The sequence below is a fragment of the Marmota marmota genome, unplaced genomic scaffold, assembly GCF_001458135.2.
Source record: "Marmota marmota marmota unplaced genomic scaffold, marMar, whole genome shotgun sequence".
Lineage (NCBI taxonomy): Eukaryota > Metazoa > Chordata > Mammalia > Rodentia > Sciuridae > Marmota > Marmota marmota.
Window position 1 is genome coordinate 12,302,426 of NW_026000206.1, and position 14,540 is coordinate 12,316,965.

At 59.1% G+C, this 14,540-nt stretch overlaps 1 protein-coding gene across 1 annotated transcript in view; it reads left to right on the forward strand.

Annotated features, from left to right (window-relative positions):
* Positions 1–14,540, forward strand: part of Jakmip3 (Janus kinase and microtubule interacting protein 3) — a 65,238-nt gene that overhangs the window by 40,380 nt on the left and 10,318 nt on the right. Inside the window, exons 9-20 of the mRNA XM_048791456.1 lie at positions 1,191–1,310; positions 2,258–2,404; positions 2,879–3,010; positions 4,343–4,378; positions 4,692–4,751; positions 6,924–7,052; positions 8,425–8,553; positions 10,031–10,114; positions 11,158–11,220; positions 11,982–12,080; positions 13,180–13,278; positions 13,355–13,408. Of these exons, the coding sequence (XP_048647413.1) occupies positions 1,191–1,310; positions 2,258–2,404; positions 2,879–3,010; positions 4,343–4,378; positions 4,692–4,751; positions 6,924–7,052; positions 8,425–8,553; positions 10,031–10,114; positions 11,158–11,220; positions 11,982–12,080; positions 13,180–13,278; positions 13,355–13,408 (1,152 nt within the window). The remainder of the gene's footprint in view (positions 1–1,190; positions 1,311–2,257; positions 2,405–2,878; positions 3,011–4,342; positions 4,379–4,691; positions 4,752–6,923; positions 7,053–8,424; positions 8,554–10,030; positions 10,115–11,157; positions 11,221–11,981; positions 12,081–13,179; positions 13,279–13,354; positions 13,409–14,540) is intronic.

Below are 14,540 nucleotides of genomic sequence, written 5' to 3' on the forward strand. Positions count from 1 at the left end.
AGTCCAGCCAGACTCTCCTGCCCCTGGGGCCCTCAGCTCGTCCAGCTCTGGCCAGGAGGACGGGCAGTTTGTCCTCTTCCTTCCTCCCCAACACCGCAGGTGCACTGGCTTGTCCCCTCCTGGGCCCCGGTCCCCAAGGATCCCAAAGTACCAGCTTTGCTGGCGCTGGTCCTGCCCTGGCTGGTGGGAGAGGCGGTGCTCTGAGCAGGTGCTGCTCTGGCTTCTGGCTGCTGCCCGCCAAGTCCCTGGCTGGGCCCTCCTGTGGCTGACCTTGCGCTCATCACCAGCCATCCTCCCACATGCTTTTCATGTGACCATGACATTTTCTGCTCCTCCTCGGGCTGCTAATGCCCACCTGCATGGGTCCACCTGCAGATGAACAGACTGCAAGCCACCCATCTTCTCATTGCCACACCTCATTCAGATCCCTCCGCAGTGGCCTGCAACATCCTGGGGATCTAATGCCACGGACCCTCCACATGGCCCCTCTGGGCCTTTGGTCCCTAGCCTCTCCTGCACCCATTGACTGAGGAACTCAAACCATGTCCAGTATCTCCCTGGACATACTTTTGTTTGATTCAAGGACAAAACTGTTAAAGTTGGGCCAGCCCTGGGACAGTGACATTGCAAGACTAGAGACTAGCATCGTGGGGGCAGCGCAGTCTAACTGATCAGAGCCAGCCCTTCCTGCTCCAGAGAGCCCAGAACTTCAGGCAAAGGTTTTCACTGTCTTTTTAATGAAGTTCCAGTGGTTTTGAAAGTGGCCTTCTAGAGACTCAACCTGAGGGAGCACACTTCCTGGGAAAGCGACTTTTCCAAGTCTGCAGCAGGTGTCTTTTCCTCTGCTCACCCCGAGAACGTGCTGTCCACCTGGCAGGCAGGGCAGACCCCTTCTGAAGGTGCAGCAGGCAGTGGCCGGAGGAGAGTATGCAGCTAGTCTTGCCCGTGTGTCCCCACCAGTGTGTCCCCGCCCATGTGTCCCCACGTGTGTCCCCACCCTCGCCCTCCACTTTTGCACACCCACAGACATTCCCGCTTCCGTCTGTCCCCTCATGCAGTTTGCAGAGCTTGGGCTATACCTACCCGCCAGCCGCTGTGTGGAAGAGCAGGCGGCCGAGGCATCCAGGGTGCTGCGATTCGCGAGGTTCTGTGAGCAGGGAACAGTTGTTTGCAGTTGATCTTTGTTTTAGGAACAGCAGTTGGATGAAAAGGATGCCCGGCGCTTTCAGCTCAAAATCGCAGAGTTAAGCGCCATCATCCGTAAGCTGGAGGATCGCAACGCCCTGCTGTCGGAGGAGAGGAACGAGCTGGTGCGTGCCCGACAGGGACGGTTCTGGACCTTGTGGGACTGTGGCTGCATGAGGAGAGGCGGGGTCCACTTCCACAGTCCCTGTGGAAAGGGCAAGTGGTGACAGCTGGCCTTGCCGCTGGGCCCCTTGGCCTGTCCACCTTTGGCTCCCGCATGCTGGTTGGCCAACCCTAGTCTGTGTCCTGGGGCAGAAGTACCCTGAACTCTGCACATGATCTGGGTGGGAGAGGACACTGTCTTAGCTGTCGCCCTCACCATTAATCTCCAGAGCCACTGAGGGTTCCAGTACCTTCAGCTCAGAGGGTGTGTGAGCTGTGTGGATGCTCGGGGGCAGGCGGTGACCACAGTTCTGATGGGCAAGCAGAGCCTTGGCCCAGACTGCTGGCCTTCAACCTTATTCCTGTCTGCAGAATGGATGGCTCAGCTCTCCTGGGCGCTGGGTGGATGGAGGGCAGCTGCCAGGTAGGGACTCCCCCTAGGGCCGGGAACTTTCCTCTTTGCAAGCACAGTTGGCTTGCAAAGTTGGCTCTGGGCTTACAGGCTCTGCATCCACAGGTACCATCCACCTGCAGACTGAGGGTTTTTAAAAGTCAGCTCTGTACTGGACAGGTGCAGGCCTTCCTCCTCACCACTGTCCCCGGGACAGGACCACATGACAACTACTTTCACAGCATCTGCTCTGCATTGGGTACCATCAACAACCAGACATGATGTGGCGTAGGCAGCAGGAGGTGCCTAGGGTATCTGCAGACCCCGCTGCTTTCTACCAGGGACTTGGGCACCTATGGATTGGGGTTTTCCATGTGTCCTGGATCCATTCCCCCTGGACACAGAGGGATGACCGTGGTGGGCTGCATCATGTCATGGATTCGACCTGGACCTCTTGCTGGCTATGTGGAGTCCTGTCATCAGTTACGTAAAACATCACATAATTAACTTCTCTTGCAGTTAAAGCGTTTAAGGGAAGCAGAGAGTCAGTACAAGCCATTGTTGGATAAAAACAAACGCCTTACTCGGAAAAATGAGGACTTGTCTCACACTTTACGGAGAATAGAAAGCAAGCTGAAATTCGTCACCCAGGAGAACATAGAGATGGTAAGGCCCGCTAGGTCAGCAGGGGCAGCTGTGCCAGCTGCTGGCAACGCTCCACTCTGCTCCGTGGCCTAAGGAGGCAGTGGAGCAGGCTGGGCTCTCGAGCCTGCTGCTCAGGGCAGCCCCATGTGCATTCCTGGGTCAGATTCCCAGTGAGCCCACCCCCAGGAGAGAGGCCTCAGGTGAGGACCAGCCACGGGAGGGAGGGGCGTGGTCACGGGAGGCCACCAGGCCATCACATGCCCCCCCCCACCTCTTGGCCCTGTTTGTACATGCTGACCCCAGGGGCTTAGTAAGCAAGCTCTGACTCTGTAAATCCTGGGCATAGGTAGCAAGAGGACCTGGGGTTCCAGTGGGAGCAGGCCTGGCACAGAGCGGTGAGCCTGGGTAGGGGAGGCCCCCCCAGCACTGAGCCAGGCTGGGATCTGCTCGGGAGGTGGGCCCAGCACATGTGACGTGGCCTGCTTGGTGTTGCAGAGGCAGAGAGCAGGGATCATCCGGAGACCCAGCTCCCTAAACGACCTTGATCAGAGTCAGGGTGAGAGGGAGGTCGACTTCCTGAAGCTTCAGATTGTGGAGCAGCAGAACCTCATTGACGAACTCTCCAAGGTGACCACATCCTGCCCACCCTGCCCCTGGGGCAGTGCGGGGGAGGCCAGGCTGGCAGGAGCCATGGGCCACCTCGGGCTGGATCCCCCACATAGTCACTGGTCCTGGTGACCCTCCCTAGGTAGGTCTCGGTGCCTGGGGCTCCTCACCCTCCTCACCTCCCGGAGCTCAGGGTTCCAGGCCGGCAGCACTGACTCTGTCACTAACAAGCCTCCATAGCCCTGTGGCTCAAGACCACACAACTCCCTCTTACGGTTCCCGAGGGAGGCCACCGGCCTCAGTCGAGGTGTGGGCAGGGCTGGGCTCCCTCCAGGGCCTGGGAAGGGTCTGCTCTTTTCCTTTGGCTGCCTCCAGGGTCCCAGCCTTCCTTGGCTTGTGGCCACCTCACTCCAGCCTCTGCCTGATTCTTCCTGTGGCCCCTTGTCTTGTTTGAATATTCTCCTCTCCTCTTACAGCCACTGCGTCATTGGGTTGGAGCCCACCCCAATCGACACTGAGATCATCTCAGCATCTTTAACTCAGTCACACCCGAGACACTATTTTCAGATCAGTTCCCATGCCGTTTGTGAGGATGGAACTGTGGACGCGTCTTTTAGGGACCACCATGCAGCCCCTCCCCTGCTCTCTCCTGGGCTCCCCTCACCCCAGCACAGGTCTGCAAACAGTGCTGCAGGAAGCCGCCCACTTACTCTGGTTGGGGGCGGCTCTGCCTCTTGTGGGCTCTGGTAGACTCCATGCTAGAGCATTCCCAGCGAGCTGCCTTGGTCAGCAAGCAGCAGGACAGCTGTGCCTCTCGGTCACTGGCCTGTCCTACGCAACGCCTAAGGCCATCTCCAAAGTCCCTGAGATAAGAAGATCCTCTGCCCCCATGGGCTGTGGGGTGTGGTCTCCCCAAGACAGTCTTCCCTGACCCTGCCTGAGGTCTGAGTCCTTTTCTCATTCAATTACAAATGCTCATCAGTGTGAATGACAATCATAATTTATGGGGGGATAGGAAAAGGTTGAAATCTTGATAAGTCACAAATAAATGTACATCACCGCAACTTCCAGAGGGCTTTGTCCAGCTGCCAGGGAGTGAAAGGCTCAGCCACCTTGAACAGAGGCTCCTGGGGATGCCGAGGCTCAGGGAGCCTCTGGGACCAGCTTTGGAAAGGAGGGAGGACAATTGAGGCAGAACCTTCCTCTCAGGCAAGGGTTCAGGACCCTGAGGACTCTGAGGCATGAATTCCGCAGCCAGGTTACAGCAGAGTTCGGGGGCTCCTGGGGGCTCCTCTGGGCTCTGTAGGAGCAAGTCGGCACCTTCAGTTCCAAACCTGCCATTTTCCTTCCTAGACCCTCGAGACTGCTGGCTACGTGAAGAGTGTGCTGGTAAGTACCAAGGCTGAAGCTGCTCACAGCCTCGCTGGGGGCGTTCTGCAGAGCTCCTTCTTCCCCTCCCCCACTCAGTCCCTACAATGCAACTGAGGGGCCTGGTGGCTCCTGAGCGCAGAGCTCACCTAAGTGGGGACTCACTCATCTCAGGCTGGTGGAGAAAGGGCCCCCAGGCTCCTGCGCAGATACCTTGTGTTTATGTCCCAGGAACAGTTACCATGTTGAGACCACGTCACGATGATGATGTGGCACTTCAAGAAGCTGGTGGAGCTGGCACCTACCTAAAAACCTCTCCAACTGGTTTTTGCAGGAGCGCGATAAGCTTTTAAGGTTTCGGAAGCAGAGAAAGAAAATGGCAAAACTCCCCAAGGTAAAGAAGGCAGCATATGTGCGTGCGTGTGTGCGTGCGTGCTGCGTGCGTGTGCGCGTGTGTGCGTGCTTGTGCTGAAAGCTCTTGGGAGAGAGTCCCTTCCTTTACAAAGGAAAAGAAAACACTTTTATTTCTTCTCAAAATTGTCAATCAGAAATGACCAAATAGGATTCAAAGTAGATCCTCTGCTTGTGCCCTGAGAGCCTGGCCCAGAACTAAGACTCCTGTGCGCGTGGGGGCCGGGGCTGCACTCCTGGGATGCCGGGATTAAGGATGGAAGTTTGCAAGGGTGGCTGTCCCTATGTCCCAGCTGCCAGGGGTTGTGACCACACCACTGTGGTTGGCGTTCTGATGGTGCAGACAGTTGTAAGACTGGCCAGGCTCTGGGCGGCTCAGGACATGGCTGGTTTCATAGCTTGGCAGAGGCTGGTGAATCTGGTCCAGAAGCTGTGATTTGGCAGTTCACAGGTCAGCACGTGCCTGGTCTGTGCACAGGCTCAGCTCAACGGCTCAGCCCCCCACCCCAGTGTCTTCACTGCCTGGAACAGGAGACCGAATCCGTGTTGGCATGGAGCACACAGCTCCAAGGACAGCCGGCCTGCTGCCCCCGTCCTCACTGGGCCATGCACCCCTCCTGGGCCTGCCCCAGCATTAAGTGTCCCCTGGCAGCTTATGCAGGCTGCAGTAGGCTGTGCCCACAGCTGCACACAAGCCCCCCAGCACTGCAGCCCTAGGAAGTTCAAAGCCCTGGGAGAACTTTCTGGAGTGTGACCCTTCTCGATAGGCTGGTGATTTTTTATTGAGCTTTTGGAGAAATTCCCAGAGGACCTGTCTTCAGCTTTCTCTGAGCTGCAGCTGGGTTGTTTATAAACACTCCGCGGCCCCTCCCTGGCCACTTCAGTGTTCCCCGCCACAGCCCTGGCTCATCTGGCCTTGGAAAGGCCCAGGGAGGGAGGAGGCTGCTGGCCTCTCTCCTGGATCACTGCAGGATGCTCAGGGATTGTCCAGAGGCCCCACCTGCTGCCCCTGCTGTCTTGGTGCCTCTGTGAGAGGGAGGAGGGAAACCAGGAAGTCGGCAGGAGGGGCTTGGATGACAGGGGACCTAAGTGAAGCCGGAGGACTCCAGCTTGTGGTAGTCACCGAGCAGGATTGAGCTGGAACAGCAGGATGTTCCTGTGGCAGGGGCAGGGTGGGTTAGCAGGAGGGGGGTCCGGAGGCTGCCTGGACCAAGGAGGATTGAGGTGGAGTGTCAGGGGACAGACATCCAGAGGACCACTGGTGACCCAGGGCTGGAAATAAAGCAAGGACCTCAGGTTTGTGCTCGTCAAGTTTGCCCACTTGTGGGAATTTCAGTGGAGGATCTGGGAAAGACTGGGGTACAGGGAAGTCCTTTTCCAGAGAGGCCAGGGCCCAGCCGCAAGTGACAGTTGGTGGCTCAGCTGGAGAGGCGGCTGGTCAAGGGAGAGGAACTAGCACAGCCTGCTCAGCTGGAGCCAGAGAATGCAGGTGTCTGGGAGGGAACAGCCACCATGGTCCTTGGGGCAGCTGGTGGTCCTGGAGCCCAGGGAGGGACTTTCCTGGAAGGTCTGGCAGTGGACTCATCAGAGACCTGGTGGCCACCACGGCCATTACATTGACAAGGACAGACAAGGAAGGCAGGGTCCCTGTGTGCAGGTGAGAGGAGGTGGCTTCTGGAGTCCGTAGTGTCTAAAGCCAGGGTTTCGGAAGTCCAGAAGGAGGGGAAGTTGGGGGTCCCTGAAGGCAGGGCTTCTCAACCTAGCTGGTGGAGGACCGGCCCTTGTTCACACCCTCTGTCACGGACTGGAAAGGGCACCGCACGTCAGGGCACGTGCTTGCTACTGGCAGGGGTCAAGTTCAGAGGCCAAGTCCAGGAGTGGCTCATCTGTCAGACTCCTGGACATCTACATTCCACCCTCTGCCAGTACATTCTGGGTGCACCAAGATGGCGCACTCATACCTGGTTGGCCATCTTGGCCGGAAGTAGGACAGCCCAGTGGGCCCCTCCAGGGCGGCCTTGGATGGATGTGGGAGAGCACTGCAGATGGGGCTGTGGGGGTGCACCACAGGCAACAGAGAGGGCGGGAGGGGCCTGGGGCTGCTGGCCAAGCACTGGCCTGGGGCTGCGCCAACGCCTTGCCTTTTGGCCAGAAGCCGGTTGTTGTGGAGACCTTCTTTGGATACGATGAAGAAGCGTCCCTGGAGTCCGACGGCTCTTCCATCTCTTATCAAACTGACAGGACAGACCAGACCCCGTGCACTCCTGACGACGACCTAGAGGAGGTACCGTGAGTCTCCCACAGCGGCTCCTGGGCAGCCTGGGCCTGAGGCTGGCAACGGGCTGGGACCCAGGGCCAGGCCCGCTCTCTGGATAGGCCTCCTGGTCCAGCCCTGGCAGCCCCTGCTTTTGTGCAGTGAGAAACCCTGAACTTGGTTTGGCTACATGGTTGCTGAGGGTCACTCCCTGCTGTCACTGATGCCCAGTCACACTTCCTCACATCCTTGACCTTGAGCTCCTCCCAAAGAGGGCCTCCCAGGAGGAGCTGCACCAGCGAGCAGGGAGGTCACCCTGTGCCAGGACCCAGGCCCTTAGAGACACTGTGAAGAGCTTTCTTCCTGGTGCTCCTAACAGCCTGGCCTGCAGAATGGTGGCTACCCTGAAGTCCAGCAGCCAGCTCAGTCCCAGGGCATAAGCTAGTGTTTGTCCAACTGGCCCAGCCCCTGTAGCTATGGAGAGCAGGTAGTGGACCTGGTAAAGGCCAGGGGAGCCTTCCCTGGAAGATCCTGGAGGATGAACCAAAGGCCATGAGCCGGCTCAGAAAACCAGTTGTCATAGCAGACCACTGCTGGAAAGCCTGGGGCAGTGGGGCTGGGGCTGGGGCAGGGTTTCTGGGCTTGGTCACTCCTGGACATGGCCCACGCTGCAAACCTTAGGGTCCACTGGGACTCCTTCAAGGCTACAGCAGAAACATCTGATGTAAAGGAGAGAGAGAGAGAGACAGACAGACAGACAGACAGGAAGGAAGGAGAGAAGGAAGGGAGGAAGGAGGGAGGGAGGGAGGGAAGGAGGGAGGGAGGGAGGGAGGGAGGGAGGGAAGGAGGGAGGACCCACTCCTGCCTTCTTTGTGGGGCAACGGGTATCACTCAGCTAGGACACATCCTGGGAGGTGATGGCAGGAGTAAGCCTGGGTGACAGGCAGGTCAGAGTGGGCTGACCTGGGGTGGCAGACCTGGGGTGGGCAGCCTGAGAGGGACATGTGACCTGGGGCCCTGGGGCCCTCTCACAGAGCACAGCACAGTTCCCAGGACACATGTCTGCAGAGCAGGGCCATGTGCAGTCCTGGTCAATAATGGAGGGTCTGCTGGGTCAGTCAGACGGGCTGGCAAGTAGGAGACCAGGCAGAGCCCCTGGACAACCCCTGAGGCTCACCTGGCTCAGCCCTGCCAGCCCCACTGTCTACCCAGACATGGGAGTCACCTCCCAGGAAAACCTTCCTCCAAACAGGTCTAGGTCCCCAGAGTCGGCCCTCCCTGTGCTGCTGGAGACCCCTCCCTTCTTCCCCACTGGAGGAGCAGGTGCCTGGCTGGGGTGGTGCTGGGGGCTGGGGCTAATGCTGTGTCTCTGGGGGCTTGTGGTGCCCTTGCTCCTCTCCAGGGCCTGGCCAAGGAGGAGACGGAGCTGAGGTTCCGGCAGCTGACCATGGAGTACCAGGCGCTGCAGCGAGCATACGCCTTGCTGCAGGAGCAGGTCGGAGGGACACTGGACGCAGAGCGAGAAGTTAAGGTCTAAATGACTTCTACTCCACGTCTGGGCTCCACATGGCTCCTCCCACTTGCCCCTGAGGCCTTGGCAGGGGCCCTTTGCCTGCCCAGACTTTGGGGCCAAGCCCCTTCTTGCCCACAGTTGCTTTGGGTCCCGGGTGATGCCCACTAGTGAGGCCACTAGAAACCAGTGTTTGTGGAGCCAGTGGCTGGGTCATCTGGGTGGGGGCAGACTGGCCGGGTAGAGCCAGCACAGGTGTGGGCTTTTCTTGCCCTGCCAGGGACGGCATCCGGCGCACAGGGGCCTGCAGCTCCTGAGATGAGGTCCCCTTCACCCAAACCTGTCTGATGCCCTTGGGGAGCTGGGAGGCTCAGGGGTGAATGGGCAGCATTTGGACTCAGTTTTCCTTAAGTTTGCCAAGGCTATATTCATCCAACAAGCCTTGAGCTCAAACACCGGCCTTCCTTTGCCCTGTGCTTGGCCAGGCAAACCTGCCGAGCAGCAGGGCCCCTCCTGTCCACCTTGCCTGGGCATACTGGCGGGTCAGTGGCATCCAGAAAGACTGGAAGGGGCTGGTGGGCGTCCTCTGCTGGTCTCCAGGGATAGCACTGGCACCAGGCTGCCTGGGGAGGATCAGGAAGGGAGTCCACTGACTGTTGGAATTCCCTGCCTCTGCTTTGAGAAGCAGAAATGAGGTGGACAGGCCATTTATCACATAAAGGGGGACATTGAACATTCCTTCTTGCACTTTTTGGATTTATTTTTTGCATGATCCTTGGAGAAAGGAAAATGTCTCTGTCTGAATTGTCCTAAGGCTGGGGACAGAGCTTGTGGAACCCACTACGGGCCTCACAGGGTGGTAGATCTCTGCCCCTCTGCCTGGCTGCCCCAGACACATCAATTTCCCCAGAAGCTGCACCAAAGAGAGAGCATGGCAGGCTCTGGGGAAAAATGACCATGGTTTGGACCATGAGAGACCCAAGTAAACCAAGGGAGAGCCGTTTAAATCTGGCTGCAACCTGGTTGGCACTTGGGAGGAATTCCACGCTCCAGGAAACTGACCTACAAATCAAAGGACAGTTTTGGGACAGTAGGGTGAGGAAGGGGCAGGAGGGACAGCGAACCCAGGGGCCAGCAGAGGCCCCATGGGGGGAGTAGCAGCGTTGTGGGGGGCGGTAGCAGATCCGCTCAGAAGCCTCCTAGTGTGCTGTGTGCCCCCAGGGGAGGCTGAAGCCCTGGCCAGCAGCCAGCCTCGACAGTGTGGGCCATGCTGCCCGGGGAGCGAGGGCCTTGCCTCACGTGCTCCCAGTCAGTCACGGAACAGTATGCGCCTCGCGTGGCCGCACAGCCCCTCCTTTCTTGGAGACCGCCCCGAAGGAGGGGCAGCCGCACTCGGGTACCTCTCCTGAGGCAGAGTCCTCTGACCTGCATCCCGGGAGCCGTTCGCCTGTCCTGGCCGCTAGAGAAAGTCTGATGTGTCTTTCCTCCCGTTCTACAGACCCGTGAGCAGCTCCAGGCAGACATGCAGCGAGCGCAGGCCCGGGTGGAGGACCTGGAGAAGGCGCTGGCCGAGCAGGGCCAGGTGAGCCCCCACGTGCTCCTGGCTGGCCGTCTCTGCCCTTGCTGGGGACTCCCAGAGGAGGGGCCTGCAGGAGCACTCTGAGCTGGGATTGCTTTCCTGCTCCCGCCACCTGCCCGGAGAGGCCCACAAGGTCCTTGGTCCCTGACACACTGACTGTAGCTGGACATACCAGAGGACCACATGAGCAAGGGCCGTGCAGCCAGTGTCCGGGAGTCCAGCACTGCAGCATGTGCCTCTGTTTGCCACCCACGGACTGACCGCCACCCACCCCAGGCCACCGCACACAGGCCTGTGGCCAGGGCACTCAAATTGCCCATGTGCATCCCATGCAGACCAAAGGGTGGCCCTGGTGCAGACACCATGGGGCACATTTCTAAGGCTCCATGTCATGCCGAGGGCGTGGCCAGGAGGGCTGGGAGCTAGGATGGTGCCCCCCCTGCTCTGCACACAAGGTCTCCAGGCGTGACCACACCTCCCCAGGTGGTGCTCAGAACCCCAGGGGAGCCACTGTCTGCGCAGCCTGCGCTCCTCCGGACACGTCACCTTAAACTTAGATGTGCTGCTGGTGGGGGCAGGCGTGAGGGCGCCCAGCGGGGAGGGTGTGCTGGGTACACTGGATTTTCTCACAGCAGGGCCAGGAAGCACCCATGCATTTCCTTTGACAGACTGCAAAGGCTGCCATCTGCCCAGGTGTCCCTGGTGTGAGGGGACACACTCCTCCCTGAGCGGACTGTTCTCCTGCCGGCCTGAGACCCCGCCTCTCCTGTCTAGTCCAGCCCTCACTGACCCTGTGTTGCACAGTGTGCCCCTGGGCGCCTGGACTGGGGACCCGGGCCTGGGGTGCTGCTTATGTGGTGGCATGCGGTGCCTTCCAGACCCTCCTGAGGCGGAGCTGCCTCTGTCTAGGGCCGCAGGTTTCCATTCCCTGAGTGTAGTACACTGTCATCTGGGGTCACATTCTTGTCCTGCCATTGGGACTGGAATGTGGCTTTTCAGTGTCCTCCTGCAGTGTACACACGTCTTCCTTTCCGTTCCTTCTCAAGGACATGAAATGGATTGAAGAGAAGCAAGCGCTGTATCGGAGAAATCAAGAGCTTGTAGAGAAGGTACGCGCGGCCCTAGGACATGCAGGACACCCTGGTGCGCGTGTGTGGGAGTGGTGGTGTGCGAGAGCGCTCCCTCGCCTCCCTGCCACCCCTACCCCCGAGCTGCCCGTGGGGGTCCCTGGAAGGGCATCCTTTGGGCGCCATGGGAGCCTGGGGCCCCGTTGAGCCTCGCCCCCTGGGTGGAGGAGCGTGGCCTGTTCTCCTGGCCTGGTGGAGCCCGAGGCGGCGTCCTGCTTCCCTGACGGGTTGCAGATGGGGGTGGCCAGAGGCTGTGTGAAGGCCGCCCCTGGGAGCCATACGCCACCCCAGCGGGAAGCTTCAGGGGGCCGGGAGCTCTGCTCCCCACAGCGCTGTGGTGAAGCCTGCACAGTCCTCGGAAGCAGCCCCTTTGAGAGCCCACAGCCAGGCCAGGGCTGGTGCCTCCAGCTTCACCAGGGTGGCCCCTGGAGTGGCCCCAGGGTGGGCGCTCTTGGCCCCTGGATGATGATGTTGGCTCTAAGAACACCGTCATCCCTCCCCCACCTGGACTCGGGCTTCATTAAAATGGGCCAGAAGAGGGGCACACAGCCAGGCTCAGCCTTGGCTTCTGCCCGGCCACGTGCCTGCTCCCGGTGTGCGCAGACCAGAGGCCTGCCGTGCCCCCGGCGCCTCTGCCTTCTGTATCACAGCCGGCAGCATCCAGAAAGCCGGGCAGCTGACCTCTTGGCCCTCCAGTGGGAGAGACTGGACCCTTCTCACCTGGCGCCTCTTCGGTTTTTCAGATAAAACAGATGGAGACCGAGGAAGCCCGGCTGAGGCACGAGGTCCAGGACGCCAAGGACCAGAACGAGCTGCTGGAGTTCCGGATCCTGGAGCTCGAGGTGGGCCGCCGGCCGGCACCGCGGGGCCGCAGGGCTCCAGGCAGGCTCCTGTCCTGGGCCTCCGAACAGGAACCCCAAGGTCAGGGTGGAGAGGCAGGGGCAGGTGGCAGTAAACGGCCCATCTGGGCCACATGCCACCAGCAAGATAGTGACAATAACCTGGGTGTGAGTGCTGAGGTCAGCGCCAGGAGGGGACCGAGCGGAGCAAACCTGAGGACAGCGACTGCGCCAGACCTGGGGCCCCACACTCATCACTGTGGCCAAGGCTGCTGCAGGGGTGACTAGAAGTAGGGACAATGCCCAGTCCCCAGCCGTTGGCCCAGCAGACCTTTATTTACCTCTTGCTCAAAGAAGCCTGTGAGTGGAGGCAGAGGATGCCCCTCAGGGACCAGGCACCTTCCTGCATTCTGCCGTCCCCATGTGCTCCAATGCTCTGCAGAGGGAAGAGGAGCCAGGATCCATGGGGAAGGGCAGGATGGGCATGGCGGCCATGTCACATGCTCACCTTGCACTGCCAGGGGGCTGGGCACTGTGGCCCACCTGGAAGTGGTCCAAGCAGGCTCTCTCTCTAGTGGGCAGTACCCTACCCAGAGACCAGGTGAATCCCCCGCTCAGAGTCCTCCCCTCCCCTCACTGGAGGCAGGAGGGCTGTGTGGCCATTCCACGTGGATGCTCATCCCTGTGGCCTCCTGCCTGTGGTCCAGCCTGTGAAGGGGCAGCACCACGAGCCCATGTTCTCCAGGGCTCACTCTATTGGGCGTGGTGGTGACTGTTCACCTGCAGCCTCTCCCTGAGCCTCCCGACAGCCCCCTGGGTTCACCAATGGGTGAGCAAGTGGCTCTGGGGTGGACCTTACCAGGGCCACATGGCCAGGAGCTTGATGGAAGCAGTGTTTCACCCACCTATCTGGAGTCCGCAAACACATCAGGGTGGCTTTTGGGCACATCCACCACCCGGGCCTCTGCCGGGGCTGGGTGTGCAGAAACACTAGATTCCCTGGGTGGGCTTGACTGGTCCCTGAGCCCCAGCATAGACTCCTTGGAGGAAAGAGACAGGGAGAAAGTGGCCACCATGCCCAACCTTCTGCTCTCTGTCTTAGGAGAGGGAGAGGAAGTCACCCGCCATCAACTTCCACCACACGCCGTTTGTGGATGGGAAGAGCCCTCTCCAGGTGTACTGCGAGGCGGAAGGCGTGACGGTAAAGCCCTGCCCCACCCGCTGCACACCAGCTAGCCTACCCAGCTGCCACTCACCTACCCTCTTTTGCCTCCTAGGACATCCTGGTGGCAGAGCTGATGAAGAAGCTGGACATCCTGGGGGATAACGCCGTAAGTGTATGTTGCTCTCCTGACTTGTGCATGCCTCCTCGTGCCGCTCAGCCTCTGTGACTTGTGCATGCCTCCTCGTGCCGCTCAGCCTCTGTGACTTGTGCCTGCCTCCTCATGCCACCACCTCGCCCAGCCTCTGTGAGCCCCATTCAGCCCTGCCACAGACTGCCCTGCCCAAAGGCCCTTCTTGAAACAGAGAGCCTGCTTGGAATGGGCCCCCTGCATTTGGGAGGAATCTGCTCCTGGTCACTCTTCCCGCACTCACTGGGGCCTCTGCTGTGTGCACGCCCCGACCTCCAGCTAAGGGGACTTCAACTCACGTGTTTTCCATTTCTGGAATCTCTTTCAGATTTTCAGTGGGGATGGGGATGTTGCTCATAGACATGCCAAGACTCTTGTGGGTTCCCACTTCCCTGATTTGGGAGAAGAAACAGAGTCCATAGATAATCCCCAAATCTCATTTGGGGCAGAGTTCCAATTTCTGTCAAACTCCTCAAAATAATATTAATTACCAGTGGGTAATGTAATTGCACTACTTCACCCTCATCCATTCATCCACCATCCACCATCCATCAGTCCATCCACACACCCACCATCCACCATCCATCAGTCCATCCACACACCCACCATCCACCATCCATCAGTCCATCCATTCATCCACCATCCACCACCCATCAATCCATCCACACACCCACCATCCACCATTCATCAATCCATCCACACACCCACCATCCATACATCCATCAATTCATCCACACATGCACCATCCACCACCCATCAATCCATCCACACACCCACCATTCATACATTCATCCATCTTCCATCTGTACACCATCAATCCATCTGTTCCCTCCATCTACCCATCATACATCCAACCTGCATGGTCCATCCTCCATGCACATACATACATCCATATATACATCCTTTGTCTCTCCATCTACCCTCCGTCTGTCCAGGAATCCATCCACATACATAATACATACATACATATAGACATCCTCCATCATCCATCCACTCTCCATTCATTCACCATCCATTCATCCTTCATCACTCATCCACCCATCATCCATTTATCCATCCATTCTCCTTCTACCCTCCATCTATCCATCCACCATCCTCCATCCACCTATCC